The sequence below is a fragment of the Sus scrofa genome, chromosome 10 (assembly GCF_000003025.6).
Source record: "Sus scrofa isolate TJ Tabasco breed Duroc chromosome 10, Sscrofa11.1, whole genome shotgun sequence".
NCBI classification, from domain to species: domain Eukaryota; kingdom Metazoa; phylum Chordata; class Mammalia; order Artiodactyla; family Suidae; genus Sus; species Sus scrofa.
The window spans coordinates 20,023,308-20,044,968 of NC_010452.4; the positions used below are offsets into that span (position 1 = coordinate 20,023,308).

General features: G+C 42.9%; 1 protein-coding gene across 1 annotated transcript in view; it reads right to left on the minus strand.

Annotated features, from left to right (window-relative positions):
• Positions 1 to 16,373, minus strand: part of ASPM (abnormal spindle microtubule assembly) — a 68,165-nt gene extending 51,792 nt beyond the window's left edge. Inside the window, 3 exon segments of the mRNA XM_021064478.1 lie at positions 675 to 2,157; positions 2,319 to 2,462; positions 15,890 to 16,373. Of these exon segments, the coding sequence (XP_020920137.1) occupies positions 675 to 2,157; positions 2,319 to 2,462; positions 15,890 to 16,186 (1,924 nt within the window). The 5' untranslated portion in view covers positions 16,187 to 16,373.

Below are 21,661 nucleotides of genomic sequence, written 5' to 3' on the forward strand. Positions count from 1 at the left end.
CATTTATGGTACACTTTGAAGGAGATCAAAATAGCTATGTTCCTTAGCTATTCAGAAAGATCTGAATTAGTGAGCAAACAACAGATATGAAAGTCAATAAAAGAATACATGGTCACTGAGGTTGTGGGTTCGATCCCTGGCCTCGCTCCGTGGGTTAAGGATCAGCATTGCTGTGAGCTGTGTGTAGGTCGCAGATGCGGCTTGGATCGGTGTTGCTGTGGCTGTGGTGTAGGTCAGCAGCAACAGCTCTGATTAGACCCCTAGCCTGGGAGTCTCCATATAACATGAGTGCAGCTCTAAAAAGACCCAAAAAAATACATGGTCAGGAACAAGGAAGATATCCACTCTCACCACTTATTCAACATGTATTGGAAATCTTAGAGCAATTAGGCAAGAAGAAAGCAAGACAAGCCCTTTAATGCAGTGTTTTTTAAAAATCAAAATTAATGCAGAAAAACCACAATGAGCAAACACCAAGTTTCAATGAGAACAAGATCAGTGATTTCCGAATTCAACCCCACACTGCATTTGCCCTGTCTTCCACTGAGCAACTCAGTAGATGAAAAGGACAAGTTAATTCAAGCTTATCAGCAGCCGTTTACTAAACCAGACGAAACAGCAAACAGGCCTTTTATAGGTACACTTTCATTAAAGATTTTATTAACAGGGCTCACCGGTTTTCCTTTTCAGGTTTACTCTCTCTCTGCTGCTAATGCGTTTGGAGGTGGATGTCATCACTGTTCTTGTGATTTTAACAGCTGATGCTTTAGGCTCCACAGGAGAAAAATGGATCCTTTTGAGTTCTTGTACTTCTGTATCTTCTGTAACTGTGACACGCACCTTTTCATCCTCTGTGTTTCCCTCACTCTTTCTTTTACGAGAAACTAAAGTCGTCTTCGAGGGAGGAGTTATTACATTTGTATAATTCTTAGTTTTACTTAATGTTGGGTCTCCAGCTAGAATGTAAGAATGAAAATCCTCTTTCTGATTATCTTTTTCGCACTCACCAACTTCACTGTTGAGACATCTTTTTGCCTTTGGTTTGTTAGTCTCTGTTTGGTTTTCTCTGGCACAAGTGGGCTTTCTTTTAATAACAGTGGCAGAAAGTATTGGGCGTCTCTTAATTGGTTTATGGTGGCTGTGGCCAGAAATATCCTGAGCTGCAGAAAATTTAGGCTGGTTCTGTTTTTTAAAAGTGTAGCAATTTGACTTCATTTCTACAGCTTTGGATTCTTCAAAAATAGCTTCTGGAGATTTTGAAAGCTGACATTCAGGAATACAAGGAAAAACTTCATTTTTTCTCCCATCTTGAGGTGACTGTGAGGCCTGAGAATTTACATTTGCTAATGGTGACAATTTACATGTTTGCTGAGATATACATATATATGCCACACTACCTCTTACAAACTGACCTGGGGATAGAACTGGATTAAATGACTCTGATTCTAGATCCTGATTTAGTCCATAACTGTCCTTTATGAAAGAATCTGGACTTAAAATTGTCTGGTAAATTTCATGCACACTTTTGGATTCTAATTGCACAGGCCTTGAATTACCTTCCACAAATATATCTGGTGAAGGACACGCCGCTAATTCTGGCTCATCGTTAGCTGAGCGGCTGTTATTCACAAAGGAATCTGGACTTAGAAAATGTCCTTGGCTTTGTGTAATGTTCAGAGTTGAAGAATAGTTTGGGGTAAGAATAAGTTTACTATTTTCTTCAATTTGGCCGTTAACATTATTTGTGGAGTCAAAGGAAGTTTCAGTTAGGATCTTCTCGTTAAAATTAAAATCCTTTGAAAGGAGGGCACCTTCCACTTTCAGCAGCTCCCCATTTTCAGATACAGGAAGGGATGTGTAGGCCGTGGACCGACGGGCAGAGAGTGGCAGGCAGGTGTCCCCGTGGCACTCTGGGAAAGCGGGACTGATAGGTGATATGGGTATTGTATTTTCTTCAAGGATTAAAGAATGGTTGTCTTTTGGGGAACAGCTTTCATTCACAGCCAAATTTTCACAGGCTTGTAGCGGGCTCCTGACTCTCTCGGCCTTTGGGGAAACACTAAATGTTTTATTAATATTTGGAATATTCGAAACCTTCTTGTTATTACTTGAAGAGGCTGATGCTTTCTTCTTATTAATGGTATCCCAAAGACTCCGCTGCCAAAATAAGAAAACGTACAGATCACTTCGATACCTATAGCATATGACCTTTAAGTAAGCAATACCGTGTAGGTGACTCACTGACAGACTGTTACTGAAATATTTGTACACATTATTATTTCCTTAGAGTAAATTACAGAATGATTAAAATGTATTACCTTTTTCTTTTTCTGCTCTTCTGCGTTTCCTAGTAATATAGCTTGATGCTTCAGAACATCATTTACGAGAAATGTCACAATCTCTCTTACTCGGCCTCCTTTTAATGGTGTCCAGGTGATCGAAATCACAACTTTTTCTTTAGGCTATAATCAAAAGAACATATTTTAAATGACTATAACAGCAGTAATGTATAATAACCAAAACAAATCAAACGCAATGTAACATAGTAGAGGATTAACCATTGTTAATCGCGCCAACACTCTAACAACATTCAACAAGCCAAATACATGTTTCTACCTATCTCATTTCATTACAAAGAAAAAAGCGATGAGAAATAAGAAGGTTCACGACAAAATAAAATTGTAATAAACTCCCAATTGTACATGAGCAATGGAAGAGAGAGTCTCCAAATTATTTTATTTTAGTTTAGTGGTTTTTATGAATTTAATCACACATTTCTATTTCTTTAGAATATGTACAGAACTTCTATTTCAAATATAATGACCATGCATTAGAAAGACTTTTTCAAAAAGAGATGAAAGATGATCAATTAAAGTCCTTCTTCCCCACAAACTCCTCAAAAGTCCACATCGTGTCACTGTTGGTATTTGTTAAACACCCGCTATGTTCCAGGCAGAGTTAGAGGTGTCTGATGTGATCCATTGAATCCTCAAATCCTAGGAAGTAGAGTCATTTTACAGATGAAATAATCAGGGTCCAGAAAGCTTTTGGTATTTTGCCAAAGTCACACCATTGGTAATTAGAACACAGGCGGTCTGAGTCCAGGAGTTTAACATCTAATCGCACAGGCTGGCAGGAATTTGCCAAATGCAAAAACCTAACATGACCAAATGAACTCTGTGTCTGTTGTTTTCAGGGGGAAAAAAGGACAAGTTTTGCTTTATTTACTTATTTATATAAACTAAACCACAAGTTTTATTGCAGGAGTTGTATTAAGTAATGCTAGAAGGGAGGCGGGATGGTAGACCAACTAGCAACATCAGGACCAAGGGTCACACAGAACTGGTGTCGGCCTCAGAGAGGTTAGACCTTTAGAGCTTTCTGCCTGGACAGGAAAAGCAAGTCTCCTGTCATCTTCACAGAACCTGGGCTTCTTAGAACTCATACGTCTAGAGATTAGTTTTGTTACATGGGCACCTGTTTTTAGTACTAAGCTTGCCTGCTACATAAAAGAAGGTCTTCCTCTGAGATCTCTCTCTCTTTTTTTTTGGCTGTGCCTGTAGCATGTGGAAGCTTCCAGACCAGGGATTGAACCCCTGCCACAGCAGAGACCCAAGTGGCCACAGTAACAATGCTGGATCCTCAACCCGCTACGCCACAAGAGAACTTTCAGACTGTCTTTTATTCCCAAACTTTTGCATGGCCATTGGGCCAGGAGAAGCCTACTCTAGTTTCACGATACTGAATAAATATTTTTGGATCTATCTTGTTAAATTATGCTAAATCAGTTAAGTGACCGTACACGAAACAAAACAAGAATAAGATCACAGGAAACACTTTGGTGAAGGCTAGCTGCCCCTTCTCCCTACCTGAGTCAGGCTTTGCAGAATTCCTGAGCATCTTGAACAACTCAGTGATTGAAGAGTCCAACACTCATTTGTGAAGCTTTGAAGGCCTGAGTGGGTGGATGAACTGGAAAAATCTCAGACTCAGAGACCACAAACACCACCTCCAACCCACCTTTGTTGTTATCCTTTGTCAGATCAGATTCTCACAACTCTAATAAAAGGAAGGGTGACCACAATCACATATTAAGGTTGGGAAATAGTCCCAATTTAAACTTTAAATGGGCTGCTTTGTCTCATTTCACCAAATTTCAGCTCATCGCTTTGCTGAAATAATGTTTAACAGCACATCTATTGTGTGCTAGATTATTCTGGTTCCAGGCTAGGATGTTTCTGGTTCTGTGATGTGTGCTCCATACATATAAAATCATCAGGTCAGTGAATGTTCTTTCTTTCTTTTCATATACAGGCATACCCCCTTTTATTGTTCCTTGCTTCATTTCACTTTGTAGATACTGCATTTTTTTTCTTTAATAGGTGTCTGGTGCTCTGTGATCTCTGATGTTAGTATTAGAACCCTTCTGGAGCTCCAGAAACTGAGCCCATATAAGATGGCAAACTTCACTGAGAAATGCTGTGTAGAACACTGTGTAGAACACTCACTGTCTTCTGGCTGGTCCCCTGTCTCTCTCCCTCTCCTCTGGCCTCCCTGTTCCCTGAGACACAACAGCACTGAAGTAGGTCAGTCAATCACCCTTCAAGGGCCTCAAAGTGAAAGGAAGCATTGCACATTTCTCACTTCAAATCAAAAGCTAGAAATGATGGGGGTCCCGTTTTGGCTCAACAGGTTAAGAACCTGACTAGGGAGGGGGGATTGAGATGGCGGAGGAGTAAGACGTGGCGCTCAACGTCTCCCACAAACACATCAAAAAAAACACCTCTACATGTAGAACGATTCACACAGAACTTCTACAGAATGCTGGCAGAAGACCTTAAACCTCCAAAGGGGGCAAGAAACCGCTACATAACTGGGTAGAACAAAAGAGAGGGAAAAAGGAAGCAGGATGGGACCAGTACTCCTGAGAGGGAGCTGTGAAAGGGGAAAGAACACCCACCCTGGGAAGCTACCTAACTGACGGGGAGATCAGCCGAGCCGAGGGACCTCAAAGCCCTAGAGAAAAGTGCAGCAGCTCGACTGAGGAGGGCAAAGCAGGGTGAGAGCCCCACACACTATCGGTACCACCTCCCAGGATACCACAGCCTGAGATGCGCAGAAGGGGGCTGGGCACTGAGACTCAGGCTTCAGAGAATAAGAAAAATAGAAGCAAAAAGAAGCAGCTCTGGAACGATTCCCAGTTAAAAGAACAGGAGAATTCCCCTGAAGGAGCAAACAATGAAATAGACCTCTGGAGTCTAACAGACATTGAGTTCCAAAAGGAGATAGTTAAAATACTGAAAGAATTGAGAACGAATATGAAGGAATATAAACAGTAATGCAGATTACTTTAAAAAAGGAACTAGGAAATATAAGGAGGAGCCAAGAAAAATCAGAAAATTCAGAAAAATCAGAAAATTCCTAATTCCAAAACCAGACAAAGATACCACCAAAAAGGAAAACTAGAGGCCAATATCTTTGATGAATATAGACGCAAAAATTCTCAACAAAATTCTAGCCACCCGAATCCAACAACATATCAAAAAGATCATGCACCACGACCAGGTGGGATTCATCCCAGGTTCACAAAGATGGGTCAACGTATGCAAATCAATCGTCATACACCACATTAACAAAAGTCAAAAACCACACGATCATATCAACAGATGCAGAAAAAGCATTTGACAAAGTCCAACATCCCCTCATGATAAAAACTCTTACCAAAGTGGATACAGAGGGAACATAACATAATAAGAGCCATTTACGACAGACCTACAGCAAATGTAATACTCAACGGAGAAAAGCTGAAAGCCTTCCCACTAAAACTCTAAACAAGACAAAGAAACCAACTCTCACCACTGTTATTCAAACTAGTACTGGAAGTCCTAGCCACAGCAATCAGACAAACAAAAGAAATAAAAAGGCATCCAAATAGGAAGAGAAGAGGTAAAACTGTCACTGTATGCAGATGACATGATACTGTATGCAGATGATATGATACTATATGTAGAAAACCCTAAGGACTCAACCCAAAAAATACTTGAATTGATCAACAAATTCAGCAAAGTAGCAAGATATAAGATTAACATTCAGAAATCAGTCGCATTTCTGTATACTAACAATGAAATATTAGAAAAGGAATACAAAAATACCTTTTAAAATTGCACCCCAAAAAATCAAATATCAGGGAATACACCTGATAAGGAGATAAAAGACTTGTATGCCGAGAACTATAAAACATTAATCAAGAAAATTAAAGAGGATTCAAATAAATGGAAAGATATTCCATGCTCCTGGGTTGGAAAAATTAACATTGTAAAAATGGCCATACTATCCAAAGCAATCTACAGATTCAATGCAATCCCTCTCCAGTTACCCAGGACACTTTTCTCAGAACTAGAACAAACAATCCAAAAATTTATAAGGAACCATAAAAGACCCAGAATTGCCAAAGCAATTCTGAGGAACAAAAACCAAGCAGGAGGCATAACTCTCCCAGACTTCAGGCACTACTACAAAGCCACAGTAATCAGGACAGTGTGATACTAGTACCAAAACAGACATAGAGACCAGTGGAAGAGAAGAGAGAATGCAGAAATAAACCCAGACACCTACAGTCAATTAATCTTTGACAAAGGAGGCAAGTATATAAAATGGGAAAAAGACAGTCTTTTCAGCAAGTATTGCTGGGAAACCTAGACAGCTGCATGCAAATCAATGAAACTAGAACACACCCTCACACCAAGCATGAAAATAAACTCAAAATGGCTGAAAGACTTAAACATATGACAAGACACCATCAAACTCCTGGAAGAGAACATAGGTAAAACATTCTCTGACATCAACCTTACAAATGTTTTCTTAGGTCAGTCTCCCAAAGCAACAGAAATACAAGCAAAAATAAACCAATGGGACCTAATCAAACTAACAAGCTTTTGCACAGCAAAGAAAACCAAAAAGAAAACAAAAAGACAACTTATAGAATGGGAGAAAATCATTTCAAATGATGCAACAGACAAGGGCTTAATCTCTAAAATATGCAAACAACTTATACAATGCAACGGAAAAAGAACCAACAACCCAATTGAAAAATGGGCAAAAGACCTGAATAGACATTTCTCCAGGGAAGACATACAGATGGCCAGCAAACACATGAAAAAATGCTCAACATCCCTGATTATTAGAGAAATGCAAATCAAAACTACCATGGGATACCACCTCACACCAGTCAGAATGGCCATCATTCATAAGTCCACAGATAACAAATGCTGGAGGGGGTGTGGAGAAAAGGGAACCCTCCTGCACTGTTGGTGGGAATGTAAACTGGTACAGCCACTATGGAGAACAGTGTGGAGATACCTTAGAAAACTATACATAGAACTACCATATGATCCAGCAATCCCACTCCCGTGCATACATCCAGACAAAACTTTCCTTAAAAAAGACAAATGTACCCACCTGTTCATTGCAGCACTATTCACAATAGCCAAGACATGGAAACAACCCAAATGTCCATTGACAGATGAATGGATTAAGAAGATGTGGTATACATATACAATAGAATACTACTCAGCCATAAAAAAGAACAAAAATAATGCCATTTGCAGCAACATGAATGTAACTAGAGACTCTCATACTGAGTGAAGTAAGTCAGAAAGAGAAAGACAAATACCATATGATATCACCTATATCTGGAATCTAACATAAGGCACAAATGAATCTTTCCACAGAAAAGAAAATCATGGACTTCGAGAATAGACTTGTGATTGCCTGGGGGAGGGAGAAAGAGTGGGGTGGACTGGAAATCTGGGGTTAATAGATGCAAACTATTGCCTTTGGAATAGATAAGCAATGAGATCCTGCTGTATAGCTGGGAGCTATATCTAATGACTTGTGATGGAGCATGATGGAGGATAATGTGAGAAAAAGAATGCGTGTGTGTGTGTGTGTGTGTGTGTGTGAGCGCGCGCGCGCGCACATGCGCGAGAGAGAAACTGGGTCACTGCTCTATGGTAGAAAATTGACAGAACACTGTAAACCAACTATAATAGAAAAAACAAAAATCATTATTAGAATAAAATATTCATAGGGAAAAAAAATTTATAATGGGACTATTTTATTTTCCCTTTACAACAAAATCACAACCTGTTTAAGGGCCAAAAAAAATAAAAATAAAAATAAAGAGAGAGCACGTTCATGATTCACGAGAAGAGGCCAAAATATCAACATTAAAGGGTTTGGAAGATGTTGATTCCAATCCTTAGGGATAACTTTGAGCAGTTTAAGATTTGTGATGAAAGTAACTGCAGATGTGGTATAAATAACAAGAGAAGTAGAATGTAATAGGGAAGAACAAGTCTGACTCTATATTGGATCTGTTTCTTTTACTTTAACCTTTGTATTCTATTGCTTTTGCTACAAGTTAAGAATGCTGCCTATAGCCTGAAACATACAGGATAGCCCATTCTCAAGGCTCTCATATAAAAAGTTGCAAAACAGGGAGTTCCCATCGTGGCGCAGTGGCTAACGAATCCAACTAGGAACCATGAGGTTGCGGGTTCGATCCCTGCCCTTGCTCAGTGGGTTGACGATCCGGCGTTGCCGTGAGCTGTGGTGTAGGTTGCAGACGCGGCTCGGATCCTGCGTTGCTGTGGCTGTGGTGTAGGCTGGCGGCTACAGCTCCCATTAGACCCCTAGCCTGGGAACCTCTATATGCCGTGGGAGCGGCCCAAAAAATAGCAAAAAGACAAAAATAAAATAAAATAAAATAAAAAGTTGCAAAACAGAGAATAACATTCCTCTTGCTGGAAGTTTAGAGGAACACTGTGACTTGACCTACCTGGACAGCTGCAAAAACAAAGGATTCTGACACCAAGAAGTCTGCAACAACCAACCACATCCCAACCACACCCCCTTCCCTTTAAATATAAATTCTAAATATGAATTCTAACTCGAGCAAGATGGTTCTTTGGGACCCTAGTCCACCACCTTCTTGGTCACTAGCTTTCTGAATAAAGTCACTATTCCTTGCCCCAACAATTCTCTCTCCATTTATTGGCTTATTGGGAGACAAGCAGCATAACTTGGACTTGTAACAGATTTAGAAGTGGAGCCTGAAGATGTGAATGAATTGCTGCGATTTCACGATAAACTCCAGTGAATGAGGAATTGCTTCCTGTGCATAAACAGAGTGGTTTTCTGAGACGGAATTTATTCCTAGTGTAGATGCTATGAAGATTATTGATTATTATAAACCTTATAAAGCAGGGCAGGTTTGAGAGGATCGACTCTAATTCTGAAAATATCTGTGGGTGGGTAAAATGTCATCAAAGGGCATTGCATGCCACAGAGAAACTGCTCATGAAAGGAAGAGTCAATAAATGCAGCCAACTTCACCATTGTCTTATTTTAAGAAATTGCCACAGCCAACCCAGTCTTCAGCAACCACCACCCAGAACAGTCAGTAACCATCAACATCCAGGCAAGAGCCCCCACCCCACCCCCAAAGAAGATTACGGCTTGCTGAAGGAACAGATGATGGTTAGAATTTTTCGGCAATAAAGTCTTTTTAACTTAAGGTATGTGTGTTTTTTTTTATACACGTAATAGATTACAGTGTCGTGTAAACATGACTTTTATTTATTTATTTATTTTGTCATTTCTTGGGCCGCTCCTGCGGCATATGGAGGTTCCCAGGCTAGGGGTCTAATTGGAGCTGTAGCTGCCAGCCTACGCCAGAGCCAGAGCAACGCAGGATCCGAGCTGTGTCTGCAACCTACACCACAGCTCATGGCAATGCTGGATGGTTAACCCACTGAGCAAGGGCAGGGATCGAACCCGCAACTTCATGGTTCCTAGTCGGATTCATTAACCACTGTGCCAAGGCAGGAACTCCCTAAACATGACTTTTAAATGCACTGGGAGGCGTTCCCTTCGTGGCTCAGTGATTAAAAATCTGAGTAACCTCCAGGAGGTCAAAGGTTTGATCCCTGCCCTTGCTCAGTGGGTGGGTTAAGGATCCAGTGTTGTCGTGAGCTGTGGTGTAGGTCGTAGATGTGGCTCAGATTTTGCGTTGCTGTGGCTGTGGTGTAGGCTACCAGCTACAGCTCCGATTCGACCCCTAGCCTGGGAACCTCCATATACTGCAGGAGTTGCCCTAAAAAGCAGTAACTAAATAAATAAATGCACTGGGAAATCAAAAAATTCATTTACTTTACTGTGATTTTCACTCTATTGCAGTGGTCTGGAAACAAAGCTGCTATATCTCTGAGGTCTGCCTGTATAGCTTACTTAATGGGCATATCTATCTTCTTCCTCGTTGAGACTCAAATCATTTACTTGTCTAGGATAAATTTAAGAGTGTGAAGTCTTACTACTTACTTCTCAATTTACATATAGAAAATTTTAAGGTGGGGGGGTGTTCCTTCTACAGAGTTACCGTTGTATCACCAATAGTCACTGAGTGCCTAATCGCATATGCAGCACTTAACACAGAGTGGGGGCACATTAAACATCCAAGTGACAAATGAGTCAGTGAATGAAAAACTAGGCGTGGTCTCTGGCCTCATGGGCACGATATTCTTCCCAATAAAAGAAATGAGAACGTTTAAGTAAAAAGATAAATATAAAAACACAAGTTCCAAGATTTGATATCAATGAAAAAAAAAAAAAAAGAGTTTGAGATTCAATGGTCTCTTAACTGAGTGATGAGAGATTGTAGTACTTAAGGGAAGAGAAAGTTTAAGAATGAGCTGAACAGACAGAGCTAAGGGAGGAGTGTCTCGGCAGAAGATGCCCGCCTGCACACAGCCCTGAAACGGAAGTTGCCTAGTGCTATCCCAGAAACAGATGCCGGACCACCGCTGTTTAGAATTAGCGAGAGCGCAAATGACCTGCGATGGAGGAGGGAGAGAGAAGTAGAGACTATTGTATATACATCATCTCTTTAGCAGATTTAAACCTAGAAACAACTGTGGCTGCACATGTTTATGTTGTTGTTTGCCTGTTTTAAGGCATAGCAAAATGCAGTTCTGGTCTTTTCATCCTTAATTGAAAGCGTCATCCCCTAACCCAGGAGGAGAGCACATTGGGAAAAGATGCTCAGAGTGTTCACCCTCTCTTTCTTCTCGATGCTGCCTCCTCCTCCAACCACCTTCCCACCAGGAAGCCCTTCCTTCCTCTGTAACAACCACAGGCTGAGGCAGTGAGGGCATCAGTTCTGAGAGACACCCAAAGGGGTTTATAACACACCTGCTTAGACGGCAGGGCTAACTTCAACTTCCATGGAGACAAATACTCTCAGGTGTAAAAACTCAGATAAAACACAAAGCATTTTGCTTCTTACCCTTTGGAAATTGGTTTCCCTACGCATTCCCTCCCTTGCTCTTAACCTCTATCAACTCAAACAGAAATGAGAGGAAAGATGTTATATGCTGTCATTTTTTAGTCATGACATTCTTGGAGATGCACCACTGTTAACTGTTTGAACAGAAGCATGGCCATGTGTCTGAGATAAGAGTGATACTATTTTATCTAGATTCTAAGAGACACTAGGAAGTCAAGGTAACAGGTAAAAATGTGTATTGCACATCTCCTTTTGGAGAAAAATTTTAAAAGCTGAATAAGATAAACTTTCATACTTCCATTTAGTTCTAAGATTCTGTGGTCTCTGTTTATAGAAAGGTGACTCACTCTTTCATTAGTGACAAATCAGAAAATGATCATTGTAGCCAGGGCGACGGAAGCTGTATTATTATTAGATCTGGGGCGCCACCTTGTGGTCATAAGTGCAATGAACGCACCGTTCCAGAAACATGGCAGTGAAGAAGTAGGAGGTGAGTGAGGTTTGGGGCTGCCTCGCAAGTCAGTTCTCAAAGTCTTTCACTCAGATCAAAATAGCATCCAAATCGGGGAGTTCCTGTCATGGCTCAGCATAAACGAATCAGACTAGTATCCCTGAGGTTGTGGATTTGATCCCTTGGCTTGCTCAGTGGGTTAAGGATCCAGCATTGCCCTGAGCTGCAGCATAGGTTGTAGCTGCAGCTGGCATCCTGTGTTGCTGTGGTGTAGACCAGCAGCTGCAGCTCTGATTCAGCCCCTAGCCTGGGAACCTCCATATGTGGCAGGTGCAGCCCTAAAGACGAAAAAAAAAAAAAAAATCAAAATCACTTATTTTCTTAAAGTGAAAGCACCCTCATGTTATGCCTGGCTACAGAGATCATTTGAGGTGTTTGTAAAAAGTAAAAACGCCCAGGAGTTCCCTTGGTGGTGCAGCAGGTTAACGATCCTGTGTTGTCACTGCAGCAGCTCAGGTTGCTTGGTGTCATGTGTTCCAGCCCTGGCCTGGAACTTCCGCATGCCATGGGTGTGGCCAAAAAAAAAAAAAAAGAAACCTAAAAGATCATTTTAAAAATTTTCCTTGAGGGAGTTCCCATTGTGGCTTGGCAGAAACAAACCAAACTAAGTATCCATGAGGATGTGGATTTGATCCCTGGCCTTGCTCAGTGGGTTAAGGATCCTGAGTTACCATGAGCTGTGGTGTAGGTCACAGACATGGCTCGGATCTGATGTGGCTGTGGTGCAGGCTGGCAGCTGCAGCTCTGATTTTACCCCTAGCCTGGAACTTCCATATGCAGCACCTGCAGCCCTAAGGAAATTTTTTTCCCTTGGATAGACCCCAATAAGTGTGTGTGTGTGTGTCCTCAAAGACAGTCTCCTGGCCTTCATTCCTTTTAAGGTCTAGATATTTGTATTGCAGACTTTTTGGGGGGGGGTAGGCTTATTTTTATACTAATTGTGAGTCTCTCTCATTCTTTGACAAGTGTAACGCTTTAGCTCATGGTTCTTGAGATGTCCTCTGCATGCATAAAACCTTGTTTAAAGTGCAGTTTCTGTATTTCCCCCCCAGAAATTAGTACCTCTGGAGTGGTGAGAAGACATCTTCCTTATTTAACGAGAAGTCCAGACAAATTTGATGCAAGTGGTTTCAAGCATCTCAGACAAATTCTGCTTATTGCAACCTGCTAATTCACCTGAGGGTGTGGGTTGTGTTTCAGATAAGGGCTATTCTAATATTTATTTATTTATTTACTACAGTGGGCTTCAAAATGTGGTTCCTGTGAGATTGAGGTAGATGGGCCCCTGGGCTGAGAAGAGCTGGGACTTGTCAGGCTGAGTAAACTGGGCCTTGCTTCTCTTTGACACGTCAAGGAGAAAGTTAATTGCAGGAGCTAAGCTCTGCTCGAGTAGAAAGATGCCCACGTCAATCACTCCTGGGGTCAAGGAGCCCTTCCCAATTACACATGTGCAGAAAGACTCCCAGGGGTCAAAAGGGAGAGGGCCCTAATAAGTCCTGATACCATCCCAGCATCCTTTGCTCTGGAACCATCTTTGCCAAAAGATGCACACGCCTATTGGGGAGGGCCCTGGGTCCGGTCAGGTACGAGAAATAAAACAAGGTAAATGGCCAAAGGAAAACAAAGACCTGGAAGAACTATATAAGTGAGTTAAATCCCCTCTCTGGTACTCTCCTCACTTGGGGACGCCCGTACTTGCACTCCTCTTTAGGGTGTGTATTACTTCTTTGCTTCTGACTTAAATAAACTACTTTTCTGCGTGCGCTCCCACACATTGGACTGTGACTCTGACAATAAACTTTATACCTGGTTTTAAAGTCTTGGCCTCCTTTGCCTCCTTGAATGTTGAAAACATTCTTGCTTTCAACAGGAGGCAACAATCAGGGCAATTCTACTTTTAGCCTCTAGCTAATCGAGCGGCTAGGATTCCTGGTTTTCATGCAGGCTGCCAACGTTTAATTCCTGAGCAGAAAATTGAGCTCTCTCTCGGAGCCATCACTCACTGCTGTTTCCCTGAGATCACCTGGACTAGTAGCATGAGCATCACCTGGGAACTTCTTAGAAATGCAAATTATAGCCCCAGCCTAGATCCCTGGAATCATAAGTACTGGGGGTGGGGTGCTTTAATGAGTCCTCCAGGTGATTTTGATGCACTCTTAAGTTTGAGAACTGCTGGTCTCCTCAAAACATTGCATCCTCCTTGATGGCGCTCCTCCTTGTTCTTAGAATTTTCCCCTCATCCTCCTAACAAATGTCTTTAGGGAAGAATCATGCCTCATGCCTATAAATCAATATGAGGGACAGGCCCTGGGGTTTAAAATGATAAAAACTGGGTGGGAACCCCAGCTCTGTCAACTGCAGGAATAAAACCATCCGTAAATGTTTTATGCCCTCATTAAAAATTAGGAAGAGGACATTTATCCACGATACAGAGTAAGATCCTTGCTTGAAGATTCCTCTCAGTTGCGCACCATGCACAGGTGTAGCTGACACTACTTCCAACTTAGAGATGAGAAAACAGAGACACAGAAGACTCAGAAGAGTGAACTTAGCAGCCTAGGCCTGATCCATTCGACACAAACCCTTTGACCAAAACCCTTTGACCATGTCACCTTATCAGCAAATGTGGATGATGACTCCAGGAGTTCTTGTAAGGATTAAATAAGGAAACAGAGTTTAAAAGAACCTGTAAAAAGGTAAACATTATGTGTGTATGTATTATCTTAGTGGTTTGGTGGTTGAGTGGCGTCTGCACATTCAAACCTGAAGCCGAGGGAAATCAATAGTTAACAAAAGAAGTTTTTAAAAACTAAGATCAGTAAACTTTTACTTTATAAACATGGAAGTAGTTCTAAAAAAGCCAAAACCCAAAGAATTTCAGTCCCACAAACAAAAAATAACAAGCAAATGTATTATGTAGATAGAACAAAGTTTATATCTTTCCATGAAAAGAAAAGGGAACATTTACAAACAAGTGTAGCTGAACCAGTGCTTATGGACCAAGTCAATGGACCTCTCACTGCCTTGGGAAGCAGTTGTTTAGACAAAGAGTGAGATCCCCTCAGCTGATTTGTTGTTTCTTTTCACACTTTCAGAGGTTCTAATCAATGGAAAGACCACAGCAGTCAAAAGAAGAATATAAATTCTCTGGAATGGGAGCATTACTCTGGCCAATGCAATGTAGAAAAGCTACCCAGGAAGGTCTCAACAAAACATTTGTAAAATTAAATTTGAAACATCATTAGAACCATACTACAGCAAATGGGGGAAAAATATTAAAACGCTCAAGTGTGCACTCTTGTTGAAAACAACCCTGAGGAAGTGTTTTGGTTTTGTTGCTATAGACATTTAGCCAAAACAAATCTCACTCCCTCACCAGAATAAGTAGTTACCCTGACTCTATATGCAGTCGGTTTCCCTGTGGAAACTAAAATGCGTTTTTTAAGATGACCGAAGAGTTCCCCTCGGGGCTCAGCGGTAAGGAACCCACTAGTATCCATGAGGATGCGGGTTGGATCCCTGGCCCGCTAAGTGTGTTAAGGATCCAGCATTGCCGTGAGCTGTGGTCTAGGTCGCAGACACAGCTGGGATCCTGAGTTGCTAAATCTGTGGCTAGGCCGGCAGCTGCAGCTCCAATTCCACCCCAGCCTGGGAACCTCCATGTGCTGCACCTGCGGCCCTAAAAAAAAAATGCGAATGACTGACGGAAAGCAATTACAAAAAAAACCCTGCTCTAACCAACGTACTCTTGGCAATCTTAAATATAGAGGGATAGATGCGTGGATGGATAGCCCTTAAGTTTTCTCAAGGCCCGAGTCTATGAAAAGCCCTTCTACGAAACACAGGACCACCCAAGTGCTTCTCAGGACGCGCTTCACCGCCAGGGTGACAGCCCACCGCAGCCGCCTCCGCCCTGGAGAAAAGAGGTTCGTTCGCCCAACGTCAGAGGAAAGGAACTGGCTTTATTTTCCAGGTCTCAGGTCCCCTCCGTGAGTTCCGATCCCGTCTCCCCCCACCCCCGTAGCCCACCCTACCTGCAACACGAAGGCGCTGGGCCAGATGCTGAAGCCTTGCTCGGCGGCCGGGACGCGGGACAGCCTCACGTCGGCGGTCTCCTCGTTGGGGTTGTCCAGGGCCAGGGGCAGTGTGCGCGATGCTCCCAGGCGCACGTCCCCGAAGCAGAGGAAGGGCGACCTGCAGAAGTGGCTGAGGGACAGGACCGGCGGGGATGCTGCCTCCTCCTCGGCCCGGGGACCCGGAGGCCCGGCAGGCGGCCTCCTCTCTGGAGGACTCCGCTCCCAGCAGCCGCGCCCCCGACGCCGGGTCGCCATGGCGGCCTCGGGGCTTCTCCGGGCGGCCCTGCAGGAACTCTCACTCCGTCTCCTGGAGCGGATACACCCCTCTCTCGTTCTGTGTCCTCGACTGCTGAAGAAAACAGCCCCACACACTCACAACTCTAGAGAAAAAACAACTCGGTCTTCTCTTCGTTTAAACTTCCCTCCTCCACCAATGGGCGCGCCCGGAACCGCCCACCTCCGCGAGGGACCAATCAGCGAGCAGAAACTCCGGCCAATGAGAAGACGGCGCCTTATTTAAACGTGTTGGGTTGTTGGCAGCGCGTCGCTCTCCTGCGTAGGCGACCGGGGTGATGGGGTCTCGGCTGCCCACTGAGAACCGGGGCTTTGACTAGAAATTTGCCCTTTGGTTTCGTGAGCGGCATTGTTGAAGGGAAGAGATCCCAGAGCCTCTACAGTAAATGCCGCAGTCGTTGCGGTTGCCGGGACAACCTTGGGTAAAACCGTTAAGCAGGCAAATTGGGTTGAAGTCATTCCTTTTCTACAATGTTCCCGCCCAGGTCACATTCCTGAGCTTTTCTTCCGCGGCTTTTGGGCTCAAATGGGAGAAAATAAGGAAAACGAAATGGTTATTCGTGTGAAGGGGCTGATTTCAGTGACACAGCAGCGGCTCAATAAGTTTACCTGCTGGTTGTGACGTCGGGGTCCTGGGAGCTCAAATAGGTCAACAAATGAAGCCTGAGATTCTCAACAGTCCAGACGTGATGGTTTTGACCGGCTTCGCCCTTGACACTTGACTTCTTGGTTTTAATTCTAATTATAGTATCTGATATAACGATGATAGCTTAGTGCAGCTATTACTCTTTGATGTGGATTGTTTCAGGCCCCGTGCTTCTCTATCTCGGCCTTTCCTTCAGCCCTGGAAGGAAGGCACCTTAGCTGTGTCTCACCGATGAGCAAGCCGACTGGGAGGTGGCAGAGCAGGGAGAGGCACCCAGGCGGTTTGGCCAGACCTTCACCCTACTACCTCTCAGGACAGCAGGAAACTTCAGGAAAAAATGTGTGCATGTGGTACGGATACATGAAGTAGCTCAAGGGAAATCTCCCCAAGTGGAAAAACAAAATGAGGGAGGTGGAATATGAAATTATATTCACTGACACCCAATTTGACCTGAGGTTAAACCCTGTGAGCTTAACAACATTGACACAGAAGTCTTTATATAGAGGTGTTTTTGAATTCTGTAGGGCTAATACAGGATTAATGTACTAGAACACTACTACCCTACATGTTTTTTGCACAAATGTTAATATGAATTACAGTAGTTGTCAAATAATGTGTATTTATTGTTTTCATACTGTAAATATTCATCAAATTAACTTTGCAAACATAAGCCTTCTTAAGCTCAAGTCATTGAAGTGTTTCAATTCTTTTTAACATGTTAATAATCCATTTTTTTATGTACACCCTCCCCTCATAATTTGTCTTCATAAAACAATGTTTTTGACTCAAAAATTAAAAAAAAATCCAGAATGAGACTGTACTGGATTTTTTTTTTTTTTTTTTTGCTTTATAGGGCTGTACCCGCGGCATATGGAGGTTCCCAGGCTAGGGGTCCAGTCGGAGCTGTAGCTGCTTGCCTATGCCAGAGCCACAGCAACATAGGATCCGAGCAGCGTCTGAGACCTACACCACAGCTCACAGCAACGCCGGATCCTCAACCCCCTGAGTGAGGCCAGGGATCAAACCTGAAACCTCATGGTTCCTAGTCGGATTTGTTTCCACTGAGCCACAATGGGATCTCCAGTACTGGATATTTTTTATTTGCCCTCCACTTCCAATCCCCACTTTTTTCAGCCTGCTTTTTGCTGTGGGATGCTGGTCTGTGTTCTGTATTTGCTATGTTTATAGGTTTCTTCAATTACTTCCTTAGTGACCCTGACTGATGCAGTAGTGGCCCTAGGAAATTGCTTCTTAGGATAGAATGCTGAGTTGAATTGTTTGTGTTCAAGGAGCACAGGGATAAACTCTTGCTAGCAAGAAACATATTATGATAATCAAAGGCATGTGGGCGCATCATGAGTCCTGAAATCACCAGCAGTGGCAGCACCAGATGAAATGTACATGAAGGATAGTTTATTCAGAGGTGGCTGTGGCATATAGTTGCTATGCAAACAGTTTATGAATGATTATAGAGTTTACAGAGTACCGGGTTTCACCTGATGGCTATAGAGAGCATATATAAGAAAGAAAATGAACCACACCCAAGGCATATGGAATTTCCCAGGCTAGGGGTCCAATTGGAGCTGCAGCTGCTGGCCTACGCAGCCACAGCCACAGCAATGCCAGGTCTGAGCCCCATCATCAACCTACGCCACAGCTTGTGGCAATGCCAGATCCTTAGCCCACTGAGGGAGGCCAGGAATCAAACCTGCATCCTCCTGGACACTATTTCAGGTTCTTAACCCGCTAAGCCACAGTGGGAGCCCCTTGGCATCTGTTCTTACCTTTGATGACCTTATGTTGCCTCCTTCACTAGATTGGGTGCTTCTTGAGGGTGGGAAGCAAGCTCTCTGCAGTTCCTGGTAATGAATGGCCTCATCTCAATAAATGCTTGTCATACCAATTTTGATTTTAAGTGAATTAAGTTAGAGGTCTTCTGTTTTTTTTTTTCCTCATCCCGTTTGACAATTTCTGCCTTTTATTTATTTTTAAAAATTTTGAAGTATGATTGATTTACAATGTTGTGATGATTTCTGCTGTATAGCAAAGTGGTTCAGTTATACATATACACATATCCATTCTTTTTCAGATTCTTTTCCCATATAGATTAGCACAGAATATTGAGTAGAGTTCCCTGTGCCATACAGCAAGTCCCTGTGGTTGGTACATGAAAGTCATGTGGAGAAATTTTTTAAAAACTCTGATGTCTGGGTCTTACCCTCAGTGGCTCTAACTTAATTGACCCAATGTGCATATAGAACATCAGGGTTTTAAAGCCTCCTGCTTGGTTCTAATGTGCCAGCAAGACCTAGAACCACTGCCTGAGGCCAAAATCAAGAATGCTCTAAAGGAAACACTGTGAGACTGTTTTTTATTTCACCACAATACACTGTGACAAAAAGAAGCATTTTCTTGCATTTTGATGTTTATGATGCCTCCTATATGTTAACAGAAGAGATTTGTATAGGAGTCAGAATGTGCTGCTGTGAATTTTTCCTGTCACGTTGATTCTATGGAATCTATTCTGCAAACAGAAAAGTATGTTCTCTACTCTCCATAAAATTTAAATCAATTCAGAACACATTTCTGAGGCTTCTAAAGAAGCCATTAACCAGCGCTGCTCAGCCTTCCTTGGCTGCACATTGGAATCAGCTGGGGAGTTTTACAAATCTCAGTGCCTGAGCTGCACCCTATTCCCATTAAATGAGAGTCTCTGGGGATGAGACCCAGAAATTGGTACTTTGTGAAGCTCTCTGGGTGATTCCAATGTGCAGCCAAGGTTGAAGAACCATTGCTGTGAATTAATACAGTCGCTTTTGGAACTGTATCTAATCTTTGTAAACGTGTATGTTAATTCTTTTTGTTTGCATGAATTGACCTTTACGTGAATTGAATGAAAAAATACCACTAATTTTACCCTCATGCTTAAAAAAAAAAAACCCTTAGCTGTCACAAATGTGGGCATAGCATTTTACTGTTGACAAAGTGCTTTCACGTCCACCAGCTCATTTGTTTTTTATAAAACAAAGCAAAACAAAACAAAACAACAACAACAAAAAAAAGAAAATGAAAACGGCACAGCTAAGAACATACTTTGAGAACGCTTGTGAGGAGGAAGTTCTGAAGAACCTCTCACTTCCAGTGGTCTCAGGAAACGTAAGGCCAAAGCCAAGGGTCTGCTGGTGAATGTGACAGCACTGATTAAATGTTCAGTCCTGTTGGCCCTCTTAACTAATAGGGGGAGTGGGATCCTGGGAAGGAGTATGACATTTGTGCAAAATTTAAAAGGCTGAGAACTTGTAATCTCCCTTTTCCCACAAACCTCTCTTCCTTATAGAGGCAGCCTCCTCTACCCCTCTCACTTTATTGATGCCATTTGCTAACTAAATCTGATGAGCAAGAAATAGCTGTCAAGAACTGTGATGGTCTGAGATTTTACCCCACTAAAATTTTATTGGAACACAGCAACACCATTCATTTACAAATTATTGATGACGGCTTTCACATTGCAGTGGCAGAGCTGAATAGTTCCAGCAGAAATCATGGCCTGCAAAGCCTGAAACATTTAGTATCTGCCCCTTTCCAAAGAAGTTTGCTGACCAGGGTTCTAATCCACAGAACTAAAAACCTGGATGTGACAAGCAGCATTCCATTGTCAAGTTGGAGTGGTGTCCACCAGCCCAGGGCTGAGCAACCCCAAGTTCACAAGCTGCATAGAAGACTTGGGTCCTATATCATCTCCTCCTCTGCTGCCTCTCTCCCCATCTGTACCTCGGGAACTTTGGGCCATTTCATATGGAGGAAAAGACCTGGTTTCTGGATGTGGACAGGACACTACACCATGGCCTCCTCTCGAGTAGGAGGGAATCCTGTTAGGGAGCAAACTGGATGGTGCATCAAGTCTACTGCTAAAGGAAGATATGTCTAACTCTGGTGGCTCAAGGGCAATAGCTAACAGGTTGGCCAGCTGGTCAAAGTTTTGGAAAAAACAGAAACTTGGTGATGTGTAGTTCTGGCAGGGAGAGGTATGTAAAAGGGCCCCTCCAGACAGGAACAGAAGAAATCGGTGTCCCAAATAAATGCCATCAGAGAGCATCCAAGACAAAGAAAGAGCTCAGGAATCAGGCAAACAAGACCACCTGTCCAGTGGGACATGGGCCTCTTTCCTCAGGGACCCCGTTCTTTCTTGGTGAACCCTTGTGCACAGTGGCCACGGCGGCAGGGAAGGGGGTGATGGACGAGCTTGAACACAGCCTCCCCCTTGCCAAGGCTGATCTGACAGCACTACTGAGGGCCTGATCCATTAACAGAGGCCAAGGCAGGACCCCCAGTGTGACTCCACTCTCCAGGAGGACCAACCAGCTACCTGTGACATGTGGGTTACATTCAACCCTTTCTATCTTGGAAGAGGTGCTACCTTTCTTTCTAGAACAGACATATTTTATGAGTATAGATTGCTATACCTGCCCCCCATCCATGACTTCCAGAGTGTTTTCTCAAGAGCAGTGAATCTGATGGTTTTCAAAATATGTCTTAAAAAGTCTACATGCCTCCCTCCAAAAGGAGAAGCCTCATTTGTGTCCCTTGACTGGTGTGGACTTATGGCCTCATAATGGCAGAGGGGATGCACCATCACTTCCTAGTTTAGGTGATAAAAAGACTGCAACTTAAATCCTAAGTGTGCTCTTTCTCTTTTTTTCTTCTTAAGGCTGTACCTGTGGCATATGGAAGTTCCCAGGCTAGGGAATGAATCAGAGCTGTACTTTCAGGCCTAGGCCCCAGCCACGGCG